A 17,359-nucleotide genomic window follows, 5' to 3' on the forward strand; every position below is an offset into this window, starting at 1 on the left:
CTCAATTTGGAGGTGTGGGTTGTAGTTGGACTTCTCAGGAGACTATTCACACATAAGTATTCCCATCTCCCCTCACACACATATGCACACACACACAATTGAGTGTGATTCATAAGGAGGATGGTCTTGAGACCCTGGTACTCATGGGGGCGAGACCATTATAGGGTCTGGGTAAAGGGAGAAAAGAGCCTGAATCATTTGTTGACTTGGTGATAAGAAGTGGGATTTGAGAGATATTTGGGTGATAGGTTGGATGTGGTAGAGTAAGGAAAGGCAATCAAAAGTGACAGAGGTTTTTAGCATTGGATGGTGATTTTATAACAGCTTCATGAGAAGTAGGCAGATACAAGTGCTGTCATCCAGTTTTCAAAGGTGAGTAAACCGAGGCTCGGAAACATGAAGTGATTTGCCTAAGATCACACAGCTGTCAAATGCCAGAGGGGCAATTTGAGCCGGGTCCTTTCCATTCCTAGTTCCATATTCCTGCTTCATGATTACCATGAAGAGGGGTTAAGAAAGAGAAACAAGTTTGTGGAGGAAGGTAACCAGTTTGATTTTAGGGGAAGAGGAAGGTACATTCTTGTGCAATTTCAAATGAAGCTCGTCCATAAGCTGCTAAAAATGAGTGGCCGGAGTTTAGGAGCATTTTCAGGAGCAGAGTTGTAGATTTTAGAGACATCAGTACTTAGTTTGAAGCCAGAGATTGGATAGGATTGCCTAGGAAGAGAGCAAGAAGAGAAGGTAAAAATGGCAAGGGTGGAATCCTGGTAGGCACCAGCATTTAAGGGGCTGGTAGGAAGGGATCAGAAAAGTAAGTAAAGAATGGGAGGAGTTTCAAGAAGATGGTCAGTGGTGAACCCCACTACATATCCTTCTAAAACATTCTTGTGACATCTACCCTTCTTCAAAATCTAACCATTTGCTTATTGGATGAAAGATAAGTATCTCATCCTAAAATTCATTCCCCCTATAACTGGCTCCACCCTGACCTTTGAAACCTAATCTTGCTCTTCTCTGTTCAATTTCTCTCTTCTAGCTCTATCAGCATACCTATTATGTCCCAACAGAAGGTTAATCCCTCCATCCACATCTATGCTGTAGGATGCTCCCTGTGTGGGCTTCAGAGTCAGACAAATCTGGGTTTCAAGTTAGGCTCCTCTGTTCACTCATTCTGTGGCCTTTGGAATGTTAAATCCCCAGCCTCACTTTTCTCAGAGAAAATCAGTGATGAATAATTACCTGTCTTACAGCTTTTTGCAAATTGATGTAATCTTTCTGAAAATGCCAGCCTACCGCGTGGGGCTTCATAAATATCCACCTTCTTTTTCAGTGTCCACATCCACCTTCCAGGGTCCAGCCCAAGTACCCAGACCCAGGAACCAAATCGATTAGATACTTTTTCTACACAGGGCTATTTGGAGGAAATAGTATCTCTCCCTATCCAGACTCTAACTCTCTGAAATTCAGGAATGTTATCAGAGTCAGAGAATCAGGGATACCTGTATTCTGTTGAGATTCTACCCATCAAACATCTCATGTTACATTTGGTAGAAATAAAGGGCACCTTGTATGAGGCAGAATTGAGACCAGTTTGCAAGGTGTGTGTGGTTTATTATCATGTAAGACTGTGAAAGGAATGCATTTTAAACACATCTTTAAGCACCTGCCACATGAATATTGATTTATTTTATATACTGACAAGGCTTAGTAGTTATCAAATTATGCCTTTCCCTTCAACTAGAGTAATGAGGCTGAGGCTATGGAATTAGTGTTAACACGGAGATTCCTGGGATGCTTAAAGGAGATGATGGGCTTTAAAGCTGGTTTTTAACATTTCCTTTCTAGGAAATTTTTTAGGCTTTCTAGCCTAATGTTTGAAATTATACCTTTACCTATAGCAAGGCCATAGAGGCTAACCAAAACATAAACATTCTCTGCTTTTGGATGGACTTATATTTACTTTACATTCTTATTTCATGCTGATTAGGTCTGATTTATGAATTTTATTTTCTTTGATTTAAAAAGAATATGAAAAGTTGAGTATTTAACTGCTGTTTGGAAGACAAAAATCTTTTAAAACATGGGATCCATACAGGGAAAATTAAGGAGGGATGTATCTCTTCCTTGCCGTTGTAAACCTTCCTTGCATGATGTAAACAGTGTCTACATACCACCCTTTTTAAAAAAGTTGTATTGTTTTAAAAATTATAAAAGTAATACATGCTTGTAAAAACTAGAAATATATCTAAAAAAAGTAAAATCCTCTCCCTTCCCCTAATTTTATTCCTCTTCTCAGAGTTCGCCACCACTATTGATTTGGTGTGCTGATTTACAGACCAAGAAATTTTTGAAGGGGACTGGAAGGGAAACAGCATAGCTGTATGTTTATCCTAAATCCATCGGGCCTTCTTTATTGATTAATTTACTTTCTGGTTTCATAACTGCTCGGAATAGGCCAGGAAGCGCAGGCATCCTTATCACCAGCAGCTGGCTCAGCCTGCTGTGACCCCGGCTCTTTTCCGAGGCTGGGAGCAGCCTATGTGGTCATCTAGCCCCCCTGGAGAGAGTGACATCCCCAGTAGAGGCAATAATGAATGTGACTATGGCAGGAGCAAGAAGACCTCATCTAGCTACCTTAGTTGTTTAGCCCTTCTCTTTTAAGGGATGACTTTTAGCAAAGAAACACTGAAAACATAAGCCAGAACTTTTCTTTGCACACATAGGACGCTAAGGTGTCCATACCGGACAACCTGAGTACTTTATAACTTCCTTAGAGTTAATTTGATGCACTGTTGGCATCTCACCAGCTCTTCTCAGTTCATCTATTGACAAAGTAAACACCTGTCAAGTGGTGAGTTGTTACAATACCACAGGTATACCTCAGCCTTTAACACTGAGGCACCACACAACTCTAAAATGCAGGGTTTCAGCTGGGAGTATTTAAGCATTTAGTTATTTAGTGTATCTTACCACAGTCCTAATTTGTCTTTGGAAGGAAGGTGTGTAATACTTGGTTTTTGATCAGAGTTTATATTTTGCTTACTTTGCACCAAGCACTGTTCTAAGCATGTGGTGGCTTATTTAATCTTCAAAACAGCTCTATGAGTTAAATATGCATCTTATCGCCAATTTATAATCAGGAAGCTAAGACACAGAGAAATTAAAGTGACTTGTGCAAGTCATTGTGGCCATTGTGAGTAAAGATAGTTTGGCTCCACCAGCATTTTCTCAGGAATGTTACATTTGTTATTGTTGATAGGCTTGTTCTGAAATGCTGAGCACCTGTCTTTTCTCTTTGTACCTAGAGTAAAAAGTTTGCTGGACTATTGAAAAGATCCCCGTGTTCTAATCTTAAAACATATGTCCAGATAAAGTAATCTTCCTGTGCCGTACGGTAATCTTTCTTCTGCCATATGACATTTACTTCCAGTGCAGGTTTCACGCCCATTTCATCTGTTTTTCTATTTAAATACAGTCCTCTGAAACATTTTCCTGTGGTCAAATGCAAAGTAGCTTCTGCTTTTTTCTTTTACACAGTCTCTTTCTTTTTCCTTCCCAGGGTCAACGCATGTGTGGATGTGGTGCTCTCAGGGGTGAAGCTCTTACAGGCACTTGGCCTGAGTCCTGGGAATGGGAAAGATCACACTGTTTTGCATTCAAGGAATGATCTGGAAGAAGCCTTCATTCACTTCATGGGGAAGGGAGCAGCTGCTGAGCGCTTCTTCAGCCATAAGGAAACTTTTCATGACATTGCCCAGGTGGCATCCAATTTCCCAGGAGCCCAGGTCTGTTCTGTTCAACAATAGTAAGTTAAGATAGGGTAGGAAAAGATGCCTTTCTCATATGGCTCTTAGAAGCAACCAAGCAACTTTTTCTTCCAGCTTGCCCTAAGAGAGTGATCATTAGGAATCAATTCTGCAGTGTTCTCCCTTTTTGTAAAACCATCTATCTGACCTTCCATTAATTCTGCAGTTTCTAGTCAGTTCAGTTCAGCCAACATTTATGAAGCATATTTACAAAAAATTTGATTCTGGCCCATCCATTAAATTACCTTTTTTTCAGGTAGCCAAACTTAGGATAGGAAGCATATCTGCTCCTAATTGTTTGGGTTGTATTGCTTGTGGCTGATAATTTGTAATAATCATAATATGGCTAAGTCCTTCCTGGGCAAGAGAGCAACTCCCAACACAGAGAAAACTAGTTCTACCCTTTGCATAGGAAAGAGGAAGCTGAGTTCTTGTCTCTGCTATATTGGTTCAGAGCAGGGTTTGTCAACAGGGGAATAGTTGACGTTCTGGTCTAGATAATTCTTTGTTGTAGGAGACTCTTCTGTGTATCGCAGGATGTTTAGCAGCATTCCTGGCCTCTGCCCACTAGATGACAGTGGGAAACCTCTCCTCCCCTAGTTGTGACAGCCAATTATGTCTTGAGACATTGTTAAATTTTGTCATACGCAGGGGAGAGCCATAAAAATCATCCCTGGTTGAGAACCAATGGTCTAGAAACACTAAAACACAGATTGCTGGGCCCCACTTCTAGAGTTTCTGATTCAGCAGATGTGGGATGGAACCCAAGAATTTACCTTTTTAACAAGTACCCTGATGATGATGATGTGGTTCAAGTTCCAAGGGCCTCATTTTGAGAACATGTCAGAGATGGAGAGAGCCTTGCGGGTCTCCAAGCCCACCAGTTATTATAAACAAGGTACTGAGGCCTTGCATGGTCCAGGCACTTCCTTGAGGTCTCACATGGAGTAAGAGGCAGCGCTAGGCTGCAGATCCCACTGTGGCGCTTCCCACCCCACTCCAGCACACCTGCTGCTGCACCTGCCCTCAGATCTCTTGCAACTAAGTTTTTGATGCTTGTGTAGGTATTTTCCCTCCAATTCTTTTGGCTAGTTACCCCAGTCTGGGTTTGTGTTAATGCCATCTTTAATTTGTACCTATCACAGTTAGACCTTTGTGACCACTTTTGTTTCGTTGACTTCTAAAATTTTAAAATTTTGTTTTCCTTGAAGCTGCCAGTTTGAACATTAGAAATAGGCACATGCATTACCCAGCTGAGTTTTTAAAGGAGAAAGTAAGCTGTTAAAACTTCAATTACCGTTAATTTGACAGTTCATCACAGTGGTACAGGACTGCTCTTTTGAGAGAATCTTAATTGTCTACTGCTTAAGTCTTCATGATCATGATATTTAAACCATCAATTTGATTTCTATTCTGCCTTGATCCTGCCTTTTGTTTCATAATGAAGAAAAAATTCTGCTGAAACTGTCTAGCTTTCTGATCTTCCAAGTTATTTCTTAACATTGTAAAATCTAAAATGTAGATGTCACCTTCCACTAGGGTGATACTTCGTTTTAGTGCCTTTTCAAACTCCTTTGAACTGTAAGGCAGATTGAGAATAGTTTTAAACTATTATATAAGAACTCTTAAATTCAGTTTGGAGATATCTTAATGTTTTTCCAGGAAAGTCTTTGTACTTCCCAAAGAATCAGTGTGTTTCTCCCTTTCTCAAAATTCAGCATTTACTGAGCACTGATTCTAAGAAAAATAAGATAGTCTCTGCACTGAAGGAACTAGTTTTGTGCCCGGATAATAATAACTGGCAAGGACTGTATTCGAGTGTAGGGGTGGCAAGTGATAATGTAATCCCATCTGGGGGAGAAGTGTGGAGACAGCGATGGCTGTGGGGAGAGGGGGAGACAGACGACACTGCACAAGAGGTGACACTGGAGTTGATTCTTTAGCAGCAGTTTACCAAATGTAGAAAGGGGAAGAAAGTCCTAATCAAAAGAAACAGCATGTGCTAAAGGCATGGAAAGAAAGAGAGGAATACAGACTTAGAGAGCTACAAGTAGGGTGTAGAAAGGAAGGGCAGGATATGAAGGTAAGCAGAGGTCAGAGGCAATTCTTTTTTTTCTTTTTTTTCAGTTTTATTGAAATATATTCACATACCATTCAATCATCCATGGTATATAGTTAGCTGTTCACAGTATGATCATATAGTTATGCATTCATCACCACAATCTATTTCTGAACATTTTCTTTACATCAGAAAGAATCAGAAAAAGAATAAAAAATAAACGTAAAAAAAGAACATCCAAACCATCCCCACCCATCCCACCCTATTTGTCATTTAGTTTTTGTCCCCACTTTTCTACCCATCCATCCACACACTAGACAAAGGGAGTGTGATCCACAAGGCCTTCACAATTATATGTCACCACTTATAATCTACATTATTATACAGTCGTCTTCAGGAGTCCAGACTACTGGGTTGGAGTTTGGTAGTTTCAGGTATTTACTTCTAGCTATTCCAATACATTAAAACCTAAGAGGTATTATCTATATAATGCATAAGAATGTCCACCAGAGTGACCTCTTGACTCCACTTGAAATCTCTCAGCCACTGAAAGTATTTCGTCTCATTTTGCACATCCCCCTTTTGGTCAAGAAGATGTTTTCAATCCCACGATGCCAGGTCCAGATTCATCCCTGGGAGTCATATCCTGCGTTGCCAAGGAGATTTACACCCCTGGGAGTCGGGTCCCATGTAGGGGGGAGGGCAGTGAGTTCACCTGCTGAGGTGGCTCAGTTAGAGAGAGAGAGAGAGGGCCACATTGAGCAACAAAGAGGTACTCAGCGGGGAGACTCTTAGGCACAATTATATGCAATGATATACTCCTTTGCAGTAACGAACTTAATAAGGGCAAGTCCCACGATAGAGGGCTCAGCACATCAAACCGCCAGTCCCAATGTTTGTAACAACATCAACACCAGTCCAGGTGAGGAAGTCCAACACTTCTGCACCTTCCCCCAGCTCCAGAGGCAATTCTTGTGTGCCTTGCATAAGAGTTGGATTTTAGTTCATTATAGTAGCTATTGAAAGATTTCCAGGAGAAGAGTGACATAACCATGTATTCATTAGAGAAGCATTACAATGTAGAAAATAAGCTCTGGCCTTACTTTTCATGTTCTCTTTATCTGTTCTAGCTGCCTGGAAGCTCAGGGCCAAATTTGATTTATTGTTAAGGCAGTTATACTGATCTTCATAGTTAGCTTATTTTCTTCACCTTTCTTTATTTTACTCATTATCTCTTTCTGTGTTCTAGTAACCTTATCTATGTGTCCTTTGTTGTAAAGTCACCTCAAAATCTTACTGGAAAAAAAGTAAATTTAAATAAATTTAAAAATTATTAAGCTTGGATAGGTAACAGCGTTGTGCTAAAATACTATCTAATAGCCTTGAACTATCTTACAGCACTATGTAGGAGGAAATGCGGCTTTAATTGGACAGAAGTTTGCAGCCAACTCAGATTTAAAGGTAGGTCGAATTACCAGATTAAAACCTATGCCTTTCACCAGTATTTCAATAATCTTATGGGTAAGAATGCAGATTTTTTTTCTTGATTCAATGTGTAGACCACTATGTGCCAGCCACTGGGCTTTTTGTTAAGAGGTGCATGATCATAATAGGAGAGTAGCAGTAGTTCATACTTTCTGAGTGCTTATATGTGCCTGAGGTTGTCTTTAGTGTTTTGCATGGATTCTCTAATTTAATCCTTGCAATAACCTTATAAGGTTAGTAGGCACCATCGATGGTACTGATATAGTCCTTGTTTTCCACACGAGGAAACTTGAGGCATACAGAGGTTAAATAAATTGCCCATGGTTCACAACTAATAAATAGAATTAGGATTCTAACCTAGGCAGTCTGACGCTAGAACCCATGTTCTTAAGAACTGTATCATATAGTGAATGAGATGTGTGTTCTCTGGAGACTGAGGATTATGTAAATGATGAGAGAAAACATGGTTGTATTAGTGGCCTTGGATCCAGTGTTGAAAAATTAAGGCTATTGGATAGGACTAAGTAGGAAGGTGTCTTCAAGTCCATTTGGCTAAGTGGGATTAAAAATTACTGCTGTTCTCAAAATAACATCTGAATAAGAAGTTTTTTGCTATGAGTGGAGTAAGTTAGAGATGGAAAGACCACCAAGGAGACTATTGCTGCTGTCCTACTGTAAAATGTTAAGGTTTGAATTAGAGTGGCTAGAAGTGGAGACACACATATATTTCTTACAAAAAACCTAACACAGCAGAATCACTGACATGGTGCTGGACCATACATGGGGAACAAAGAAGATGATTCCAGGGTAATTAAACTTAAGATGTGTTGGATGGATGTGGCTACTGGCAGTAGAGAAGGAGATCATGAGCTGTCTTCTAGTATTTGGGGACCAGTCTGAAAATAGAAATAAGGGTCAGAGGGATGGAATCAAAAGTTCAGAAATGGACTGAGTAATACATAGAGGTGATTAGCAATTTGAGGGGAAAAAATTCATACAGAGCCATACTGTACCCCAGGAGATGGATATGCTTAGATTTAGAGACCATATTAAAGTGTGAACATTTATATTTTAAAAGAATGTTACAGTCATTATCCTTATAGGTAATAATTACAAATTATTAGATGAGAAATTCCACAACTGACCTTCAGAAATATTACCAGTTACTGAGTAGAAAAGAAGATCAATCAAAAGCTCTTTAGGGAGAGATTGGGAAGCTCAGGCCCCTTGAAGTTGGGACCAGGCCCTTCCCATCAGAATCCCAGGCGTTTGTGTCGATTCCTAAAAAGGCCACCCTCCTGATCCTGAGAAATAATTTTGGCCTCTGGGAGGGCAACACTGTGGAGGTCCTGGATGAGTACACAGTTGACCTGTTTAATAGTGACCCCTGGGACCAGCATTTGCTTGGCCCATGTGTTGATCTTTGGAGAAGCTGAGCCTGGGACCAATGTAATTGGAAGGCATTCTGGTAAAATAAGTCTGGCCTTTGTATGATATTGAGGAATGAAAAGAGAAATCTGTCCCTCAGTCCTCACGACAATTTTATGAATTAAGATATTACTGTCCGTAGAGGTTAAGTCATGTGCCCAAGATGACCTCTCGAGTAAATGGCAGAGCCAGGATTCAAATACCTGACTCTGCCATGACTTTTTCACCACCCTATGCTGCTTTCTCAAAGAGATGCAGTTTAACTTAATGAAACGCATGGAGAAAGAAGTTGAAACTGCTCAAGGTCACATTCCTAGTAAGGGGTAGAGCTGGGATCTGAACCCCAGGAATCTGGTTTCAGAGTGCATACTCTTAGCAACTGCACTATAACAGAAATAGACACTGGTGAATATAATAAAAGCAGCTTTAGTGGATTGGTGGGATAGAAGGCAGATTGCAGGAGGGGAATAGTAGAAGAAAAAACAGACATAGCACTTTTAGAAAACATATTTGTGGAATTTAGCCAAGAATTAGGAAGGATGTTTCTGCATCTGTTGAGATGATCATATGGTTTTTGTTTTTCAGTTTGGTGTATAGTAAATTACATTGATTTTTCAAATGTTAAACCAACCTTGCATCCCTGGGATGAACCCCACTTGGTTCTGATATATTATCCTTTTTATATATTGTTGGATTAAATTTACTAAAATTTTGTTTCAAATTTTTACATCAATGTTCATGGGGGATATTGCTCTGTATTTTTCTTTTGTCTTTGGTTTTGGCATCAAGATAATACTGGCCTCACAGAATAAGTTGGAAATTCTTTCATTCTCTTTGATTTTTTTTTTTTTTTTGAACATTTTCTATAGAATTGGTGTTACGTCATCTTTTTTTTTTAAAGTTTTTATCTTTATCAAAAAATTAAAAAAAAAAACAAAAAAACATTTCAAACGAAACAAAGCAAAGGATTAACAAAAACAAATAATCTAAAATTACTACTTTGCTTCTAACATGTTCCTACCATATCCCAAGAAAATTAACAAACTGTAACCAAACAATGGAATAAGAAAAATGAATAATCTGAAATAACTACATTGCTTCCAACATGTTTCCACCATACCCCATGAAAATTAGCAAACCATAATCAAACAAAGGCTTAAGAAAAACCAGATAACCTAAAATAACTACATTAAAGCTAATTTTTTAGTGCAGTAGCTTTTTTTACTTTATCAAAAAATTAAAGAATATACAGACAAAACAAAACAAAGGACTAAAAACAAATAACCTAAAATAACTGTATTGCTTCCAGCATGTCCCTACCAAATTCAAGAAAATTAACAAACCCTACCAAAACAAAGGAATAAGAGAAACAGATAACCTAAAATAACTGCATTGCTTCCAACATGTTCCTCCCATACCCAAGAAAATTTGCAAACCATAATAATTCCTGAGCATTCCCATAACATTGAGATTGCCCGCAATAGCTTATCTATTCTTATTAGATTATCGTTCCCCCTTCACCAGTTGCTGTCTATCTCTAGGTCCCCTACATTCTACAATATAAAATACTTATTTTACATTTTTCACAGAGTTCACATTAATGGTAACATAAAATATCTCTCTTTTTGTGCTTGGCTTATTTCACTCAGCATTATGTCTTCAGGGTTCATGCCTGTTGTCCTATGTTTCATGACTTCACTTCTTCTAAGTGCCCCATAGTATTCCATCGTGTGTATGTACCACATTTTGTTTATCCACTCATCTGTTGAAGGACATTTGGATTGTTTCCATCTCTTGGCAATTGTGAATAATGCTGCTGTGAACATCGGTGTGCAAGTATCTGTTCGTGTCACTGCTTTCAGATCTTCTGGGTATATATTGAGAAGTGAAATTGCTGGATCGAAGGGTAACTCAATATCTAGTTTTCTGTGGAACTGTCAGACTGTCCTCCAGAGTGGCTGTACCATTATACATTTCTACCAGCAATGAATAAGTGTTCCAATTTCTCCACATCCTCTCCAGTATTTGTAGTTTCCTGTTTGTTTAATGGCAGCCGTTCTAGTTGGTGTGAGATGATATCTCATTGTGGTCTTAATTTGCATCTCCCTAATAGCTAGTGAAGCTGAACATTTTTTTTCATGTCTTTTTTGGCCATATGTATTTCCTCTTCAGTAAAATGTCTTTTCATATCTTTTGCTGTTTTTATAATTGGGCTGTTTGTACTGTTGTCATTGAGTTGTAGGATTTCTTTATATGTTCAAAGTATCAGTCTTTTGTCAGATACGTAGTTTCCAAATATTTTTTTCCATTGAGTTGGCTGCCTCTTCACTTTTTTGACAAATTCTTTTGAGGTACAGAAGCTTTTAATTTTGAGGAATTCCCATTTATCTATTTTTTCTTTCATTGCTTGAGCTTTGGATGTAAGGTCTAAGAAGCTACCTCCTAATACTAGGTTTTGGAGATGTTTCCCTTCATTATCTGCTAGGAGTTTTATGGTACTGTCTCTTATATTGAGGTCTTTGATCCACTCTGAGTTAATTTTTGTGTAGGTAGGGGTCCTCTTTCATTCTTTTGAATATGGATATCCAGTTCTCCCAGCCCAATTTGTTGAAGAGACTGTTATGTCCCCATTTAGTGGATTTGGGGGCCTTATCACAGATCAGATGACTGTAGATCTGGAGGTCTATTTCCAAATTCTCAATCCAATTCCATTCATTGATACGTCTATCTTTGTGCCGATACCATGCTGTTTTGACTACTGTGGCTTTATAGTAAGCTTCAAGTCAGGAAGTGTAAGTCCTCCCACTTTGTTTTTATTTTTTAGAGTGTTTTTAGCAATTTGAGGCATCTTCCCCTTCCAAATAAATTTGATGACTAGCTTTTCCAAGTCTGCAGAATAGATTGTTGGAATTTTGATTGGAATTGCATTGAATCTTTAGATCAGTTTTGGTAGAATTGACATCTTAATGGCATTTAGCTTTCCTATCCCTGAGCACGGAATATTTTTCCATCTGTTAAGGTCCCCTTCTATTTCTTTTAGTAAAGTTATGTAATTTTCTATTTATAGGTCTTTTACATCTTTGGTTAAGTTTATTCCTAGGTACTTGATTTTTTTAGTTGCTATTGAGAATGGAATCAGTTGGGTCATTTCTAATGTATAGGAACGTTACTGACTTAACGTGCATTAATCTTGTATCCTGTTACTTTACTAAATTTATTAGCGCAAGTAGCTGTGTAGTCAATTTCTCAGGATTTTCCAAATATAAGATCATATCATTTGCAAATAGTGAGAGTTTTACTTCTTCCTTTCCAGTTTGTATGCTTTTTATTTCTTTGTCTTGCAGGATTGCTCTGGCTAGCACTTCTAGCACAATGTTGAATAACAGTGGTGACAGTGTTCATAGCATTCTGTTACAATTTTTTAAGTTTCAGGATCTGCAGTAATGTCACCTCTCTCATGTATTATTTTGTTTATTTGGATCTTCTCTCTGATTTTGTCAGTCTAGCTAGGATCTGTCAATCTTGTTGATCTTCTCAAAGAACCAACTTTTGGTTTTATTTGTTCTCTCTTTTTTGTTGTTGTTGTTCTCTGTCATTTATTTCTGCTTTAATCCTTGTTATTTCTTTCCTTCTACTTGGTTTAGGATTAGTTTGCTGTTCATTTTGTAGCTTCTTCAGTTGTTTAATTAGTTCTTTGATTTTAGTTCTTTTTTCCTTTTTAATGTATACATTTAGAGCTATAGATTTCCCCTTCAATACTGCCTTCACTGCATCCCATAAGTTTTTTTTAATTTTTTTAATTTTGAAATAAATTCAAAGTTACATGAATAGTTGCAAAAACAATACTAGCCCATACCCTGAACCCCCTCCCCCGATAGCTCAATCAACCAACTTTAACATGCTGTCACATCACTTTTTCTTTCCCTCCCTCCTTCCCTCCCTATCATCCATCATCTATTTCTCTGTCTTCTGAACATGAGAGTTAGCTGCACACATCCTTGAACATACACTATAATTCACGTATATACTTCCCATGAACAAGAACATTCTTTTACTTAATTCCATTAAGCGCAGCTAAGAAGTATAAGAGATTCAACAATGATACAATGCTTACATTCTATATTTCCTTTTCCTTATGTCTCAACTGTGTCCCTTCGAGCCACCTGTCCTCCACCCTGCAGTCCCATCCAAGTTCATCCTTAACACTCAATTGTTGTTTAGTTAGACTGTCTTTTTTTTTTTCTTTTTTTCTTTTTTCAATTGTGAAAACATATATACAGCCTAAATCTTCCCATTCCACCCCCTCCCTAGCTTTCCATTAGTGGGATTAATCACATTTAGAATGATGTTATGCTCTTTCCCACCATCCATTACTAGAAATTTCCCTTCACCTCAAACAGCAACCCTATACTCCTTTCTTAACTCCCCATTGCCCCTTCCCCCGTTTCTCTTAACCCAAACTCTACTTTTCATCTCTATGGTTACATTCTCTGATAATTTTTTTGTGTTTACTGTGGGGCTTAAAATTAACTTCTTAAATCCCTATCAATCTTATTTTTCTTTGATACCACCTTCACTTCAATAGGGCACATAAACTATGTTCCTATACTCCTTCAGTCCCTCACCTTTATATAGTTGTCTAAAATTACATATTTTACATTGAGTTCAAAACAACTGATTTGTCCTCAGAGTATGTGTATTTTTTATCATGTAGGAAGTAAATAGTGGAGTTATAGTTCAAAAATTGTTGACTTCTATTTGCATTCCATTATGTTTGGAGAATATTCTTTGAGTATATTCCATTTTTTTTTTTTTAATTAATTTCTTGAGGCTTGTTTTATGTCCCAGCTTACGGTCCCTTCTGGAGAAAGATCTGTAATCACTAGAGAAAAATGAGTGTCCTGGTGATTTGGGATGTAAGGTACTACATATGTCTGTTAAAATTCTCTATATCTCTTTCTCCTTTCTTTGTCTCTCTCTCTGTTGGTAGGGCTCCTTTAGAATCTGAAGTAGGGCAGGTCTTTTATTGGCAAAGTCTCTCAGCATTTGTTTGTCTGTGAAAAATTTAAGCTCTCCCTCAAATTTGAAGGAGAGTTTTGCTGGATAAAGTATTCTTGGCTGGAAATTTTTCTCTCTCATAATTTTAAATATGTCATGCCACTGCCTTCTCGCCTCTGTAGTGGCCACTGAGTAGTCACTACTTAGTCTTATATTGTTTCCTTTGTATGTGGTGAATTGCTTTTCTCTTGCTGCTTTCAGAACTTGCTCCTACTCTTCAGTATTCGACAGTCTGATGAGAATATGTCTTGGGGTGGGTTTATTTGGATTTATTCTATTTGGCGTTCGCTGGGCATTTATGCTTTGTGTGTTTATATTCTGTAGAAGGTTTGGGAAGTTTTCCCCAACAATTTCTTTGAATACTCTTTCTAGACCTTTACCCTTCTCTTCGCCTTCTGGGACACCAATGAGTCTTAAGTTTGGACGTTTTATTTTCTCTATCGTATCCCTGAGATCCATTTCGATTTTTTCGATTTTTTTCTCCATTCTTTCTTTTGTTCTTTCATTTTCTGTTCTGTGGATTTCTAGGACACTGAGATGTTGTTCAGCTTCCTCTAGTCTTGTATTGTGAATATCCAGAGTCTTTTTAATTTGGCCAACAGTTTCTTTTATTTCCATAAGATCTTCTCTTTTTTTATTTACTCTTGTAATGTCTTCTTTATGCTCTTCTAGGGTCTTCTTTATGGCACTTATATCCTGGGCCATGGTCCTCCTGATGTCCTTTAAATCCTTTGCCATGTTTTTGTTCTTCAATTGTAGTTCTTTGATTAATTTTGCGAGGTACAAGGTTTCTTCCCAAATCTTGATTTGTGTGTTTGGAGCTGGATTCTCCATATCGTCTGGTTTTATCATATGCATTAAGATTTTCTGTTGTTTTTGGCCTCTTGGCATTTGTTTTGCTTGATAGGGTTCTTTCAGGTTGTATCAAAAAAAAAAAAAGGAATATCGATCTAATTTTTCAGAGAGACAGTTTGGTGACGTACACTTTCTCTAACTAACCAGCAGATGGCATCTGTGAGTCACCTATATCCCTCAAGTCAGTTCTCGACCTTTATTCCACGGAGTGTGGGGAAATGATTCTTGTGTGTTCAGTTGGAGAACTCAGTTTGGGTGTGTTGCTGGCGCTGTCCGCCCTGAATGTGGGGCGTGTGTACGGGTGGCCAGGGAGGAAGGGCAGTTCTACTGTTCAAATCTCCCAGGTTCCAGGAGATTCAAGGCCGCCGCAAGAGTCTAAGCCTCCATTTCAGTTCAGCCCCAGACCTTCTCTCTTGGTGTCGCACAAACCACCGGACTTGGCGTAGCGCCCCTGGGTTCTCCGAGCGGATCCCCCCTCCCAGCCACGATCCTCCCTCAGCCAAGGGGATGCCGTGCTACGTCATCAGTGTGCGCCGTCCCTCAAGGGAAGCCCTGGGCTGCTGGGCTGTGCCGCGGAGCTCTCAGCTCATTTCAGATTGCAGAATGTCTGAGGCTGTCTTTACTGCAATGCCTTGTGGGCTGAGAACAGCTGAGGTTTTCTCCACAGAGAGAGAGCGAGGGACAGAAAAACTTCCAGGTTCACCTGTCAGCCTGATATAGCACCCGATCCTCTGGGCTCCTTATCCTGAGACAGATATGTTCCCCGATTCTCCCAAGGTCAGTTGTCACCAAAAGCCTCTGTCTGCTTGTTGAGGATTTGCTCTCTGTATTGAGCAGTTAATATTAAAACCTCACTTGGAGCTGGGCTGAGAAAGTGCATGGCGCGGCTTCCGTGAGGGAGGGGCTCTCGGCTCTAGGTTCTCAGCTATCAGTGTGGGTCTGCAGTTTTACTTACAGATTTTATGCTGTGATCTCGGGCATTCCTCCCAATTCATGTCAGTGGATGTTGAGTGTACAGTCACGCTTGTCTCCCCGCTGTTATTCCAGGTTATTTACTGGTTTTTTGTTCATTTATGAATTGTTCTGGGGGAGACTAAGTCTTCCACTTCTTTCTATGCCGCCATCTTCCCAGAATCTGCATCCTGTAAGTTTTGATATGTTGTGCTCTATTTTTCATTTGTCTCTAGATATTTAGCAATTTCTCTTGCTATTTGTTCTTTAATCCGCTGATTGTTTAGGAGTGTGTTGTTTAACCTCCAGATATTTGTGAATGATCTAAATCTTTGATGGTTATTGACTTCTAATTGTATCCCATTGTGATCAGAGAATGTGCTTTGAATAATTTTAGCCTTTTTTAAATTTATTAAGGCTTATTTAATGGCCCAGTATATGATCAATTCTGGAGAAAGTTCTGTGAGCACTAGAGAAGAATGTGTATCCTGGTGATTTGGGATGTAATGCTCTATATATGTCTGTTAAGTCAAATTCATTTATCACATTGTTTAGGTTTTCAGTTTCCTTATTAGTCCTCTGTCTGGTTGATCTATCTATTGGAGAAAGTGATGTATTGAAGTCTCCCACAATTATTGCGGAAACATCTATTGCTTCCTTCAGTTTTGCCAATGTTTGTCTCATGTAGTTTGGAGCACCTTAATTGGGTGCATAGACATTTATGATTGTTATTTGTTCTTGTTGAATTGTCCCTTTTATTAGTATATATTGTCCTCCTTTGTCTCTTATAACATCCTTGCATTTAAAGTCTATTTTATCTGAGGTTAATATTGGCTATAGCTTGCATGGAATATTTTTTTCCATCCTTTCACTTTGAATTTCTTTGTGTCTCTGGGTCTAAGATGAGTCTCTTGTAAGCAACATATTGATAGTTCATATTTTTTAATACATTCTGCCAATCTGTATCTTTTAATTGGGTAATTTAATCCATTCTCTTTCATCATTATTACTGTGAAGGCAGTTCTTGAATCACCCATCATATCCTTTGGTTTTATTTGTCAGATATATTTTTTCCCTCTCTGTCTTTATTTCCTTTAATGTATCCTTAATAAAACTCTTTAGTTCTGAGCCCTTCTCCATACCTCTGTCTCTTTTCTTTTTTTTCTCTGCTGGTAGGGCTCCCTTTAGTATGTCTTATAGGGCAGGTCTCTTGTTAGCAAATTCTTTCAGCATTTGTTTTTCTGTGAAGATTTTAAGCTCTCCCTCAAATTTGAAGGAAAGGTTTGCTGGATAAAGAATTCTTGGTTGGCAATTTTCTCTTTCAGAATTTAATATGCCATACTACTTACTGCATTTTCACCTCCATGGTGGCCACTGAGTAGTCACTCCTGAGTCGTATGTTGTTTCCCTTGTATGTAGTGAATTGCTTCTCTCTTGCTGCTTTCAGAACTTGCTCCTTCTCTTCAGTATTTGACAGTCTGATCAGAATATGTCTCTAAGTGGGTTTGTTTGGATTTATTCTGTGGGTATCTATGATTTGCGTATTTATGTCGTTTAGAAGGGTTGGGAAGTTTTCCCTAACAATGTCTTTGAATACTCTTCTTAGACCTTTACCCTTCTCTTCCCCTTCTGAAGCACCTATGATTCTTATATTTGTGCACTTCATGTTGTCCATCATATCCCTGAGATCTGTTTCAAATTTCTCAATTTTTACTCC

At 38.6% G+C, this 17,359-nt stretch overlaps 1 protein-coding gene across 2 annotated transcripts in view; it reads left to right on the forward strand.

Moving 5' to 3' along the window:
- ADPGK (ADP dependent glucokinase) overlaps positions 1–17,359 on the forward strand; it is a 60,794-nt gene that overhangs the window by 2,609 nt on the left and 40,826 nt on the right. For both annotated transcript variants that reach the window (XM_037833492.1, XM_037833493.1), the window contains exons 2-3: positions 3,560–3,785; positions 7,264–7,326. In XM_037833492.1, the coding sequence (XP_037689420.1) occupies positions 3,560–3,785; positions 7,264–7,326 (289 nt within the window). The remainder of the gene's footprint in view (positions 1–3,559; positions 3,786–7,263; positions 7,327–17,359) is intronic.

This window comes from Choloepus didactylus, chromosome 4, assembly GCF_015220235.1.
Source record: "Choloepus didactylus isolate mChoDid1 chromosome 4, mChoDid1.pri, whole genome shotgun sequence".
NCBI lineage: Eukaryota > Metazoa > Chordata > Mammalia > Pilosa > Megalonychidae > Choloepus > Choloepus didactylus.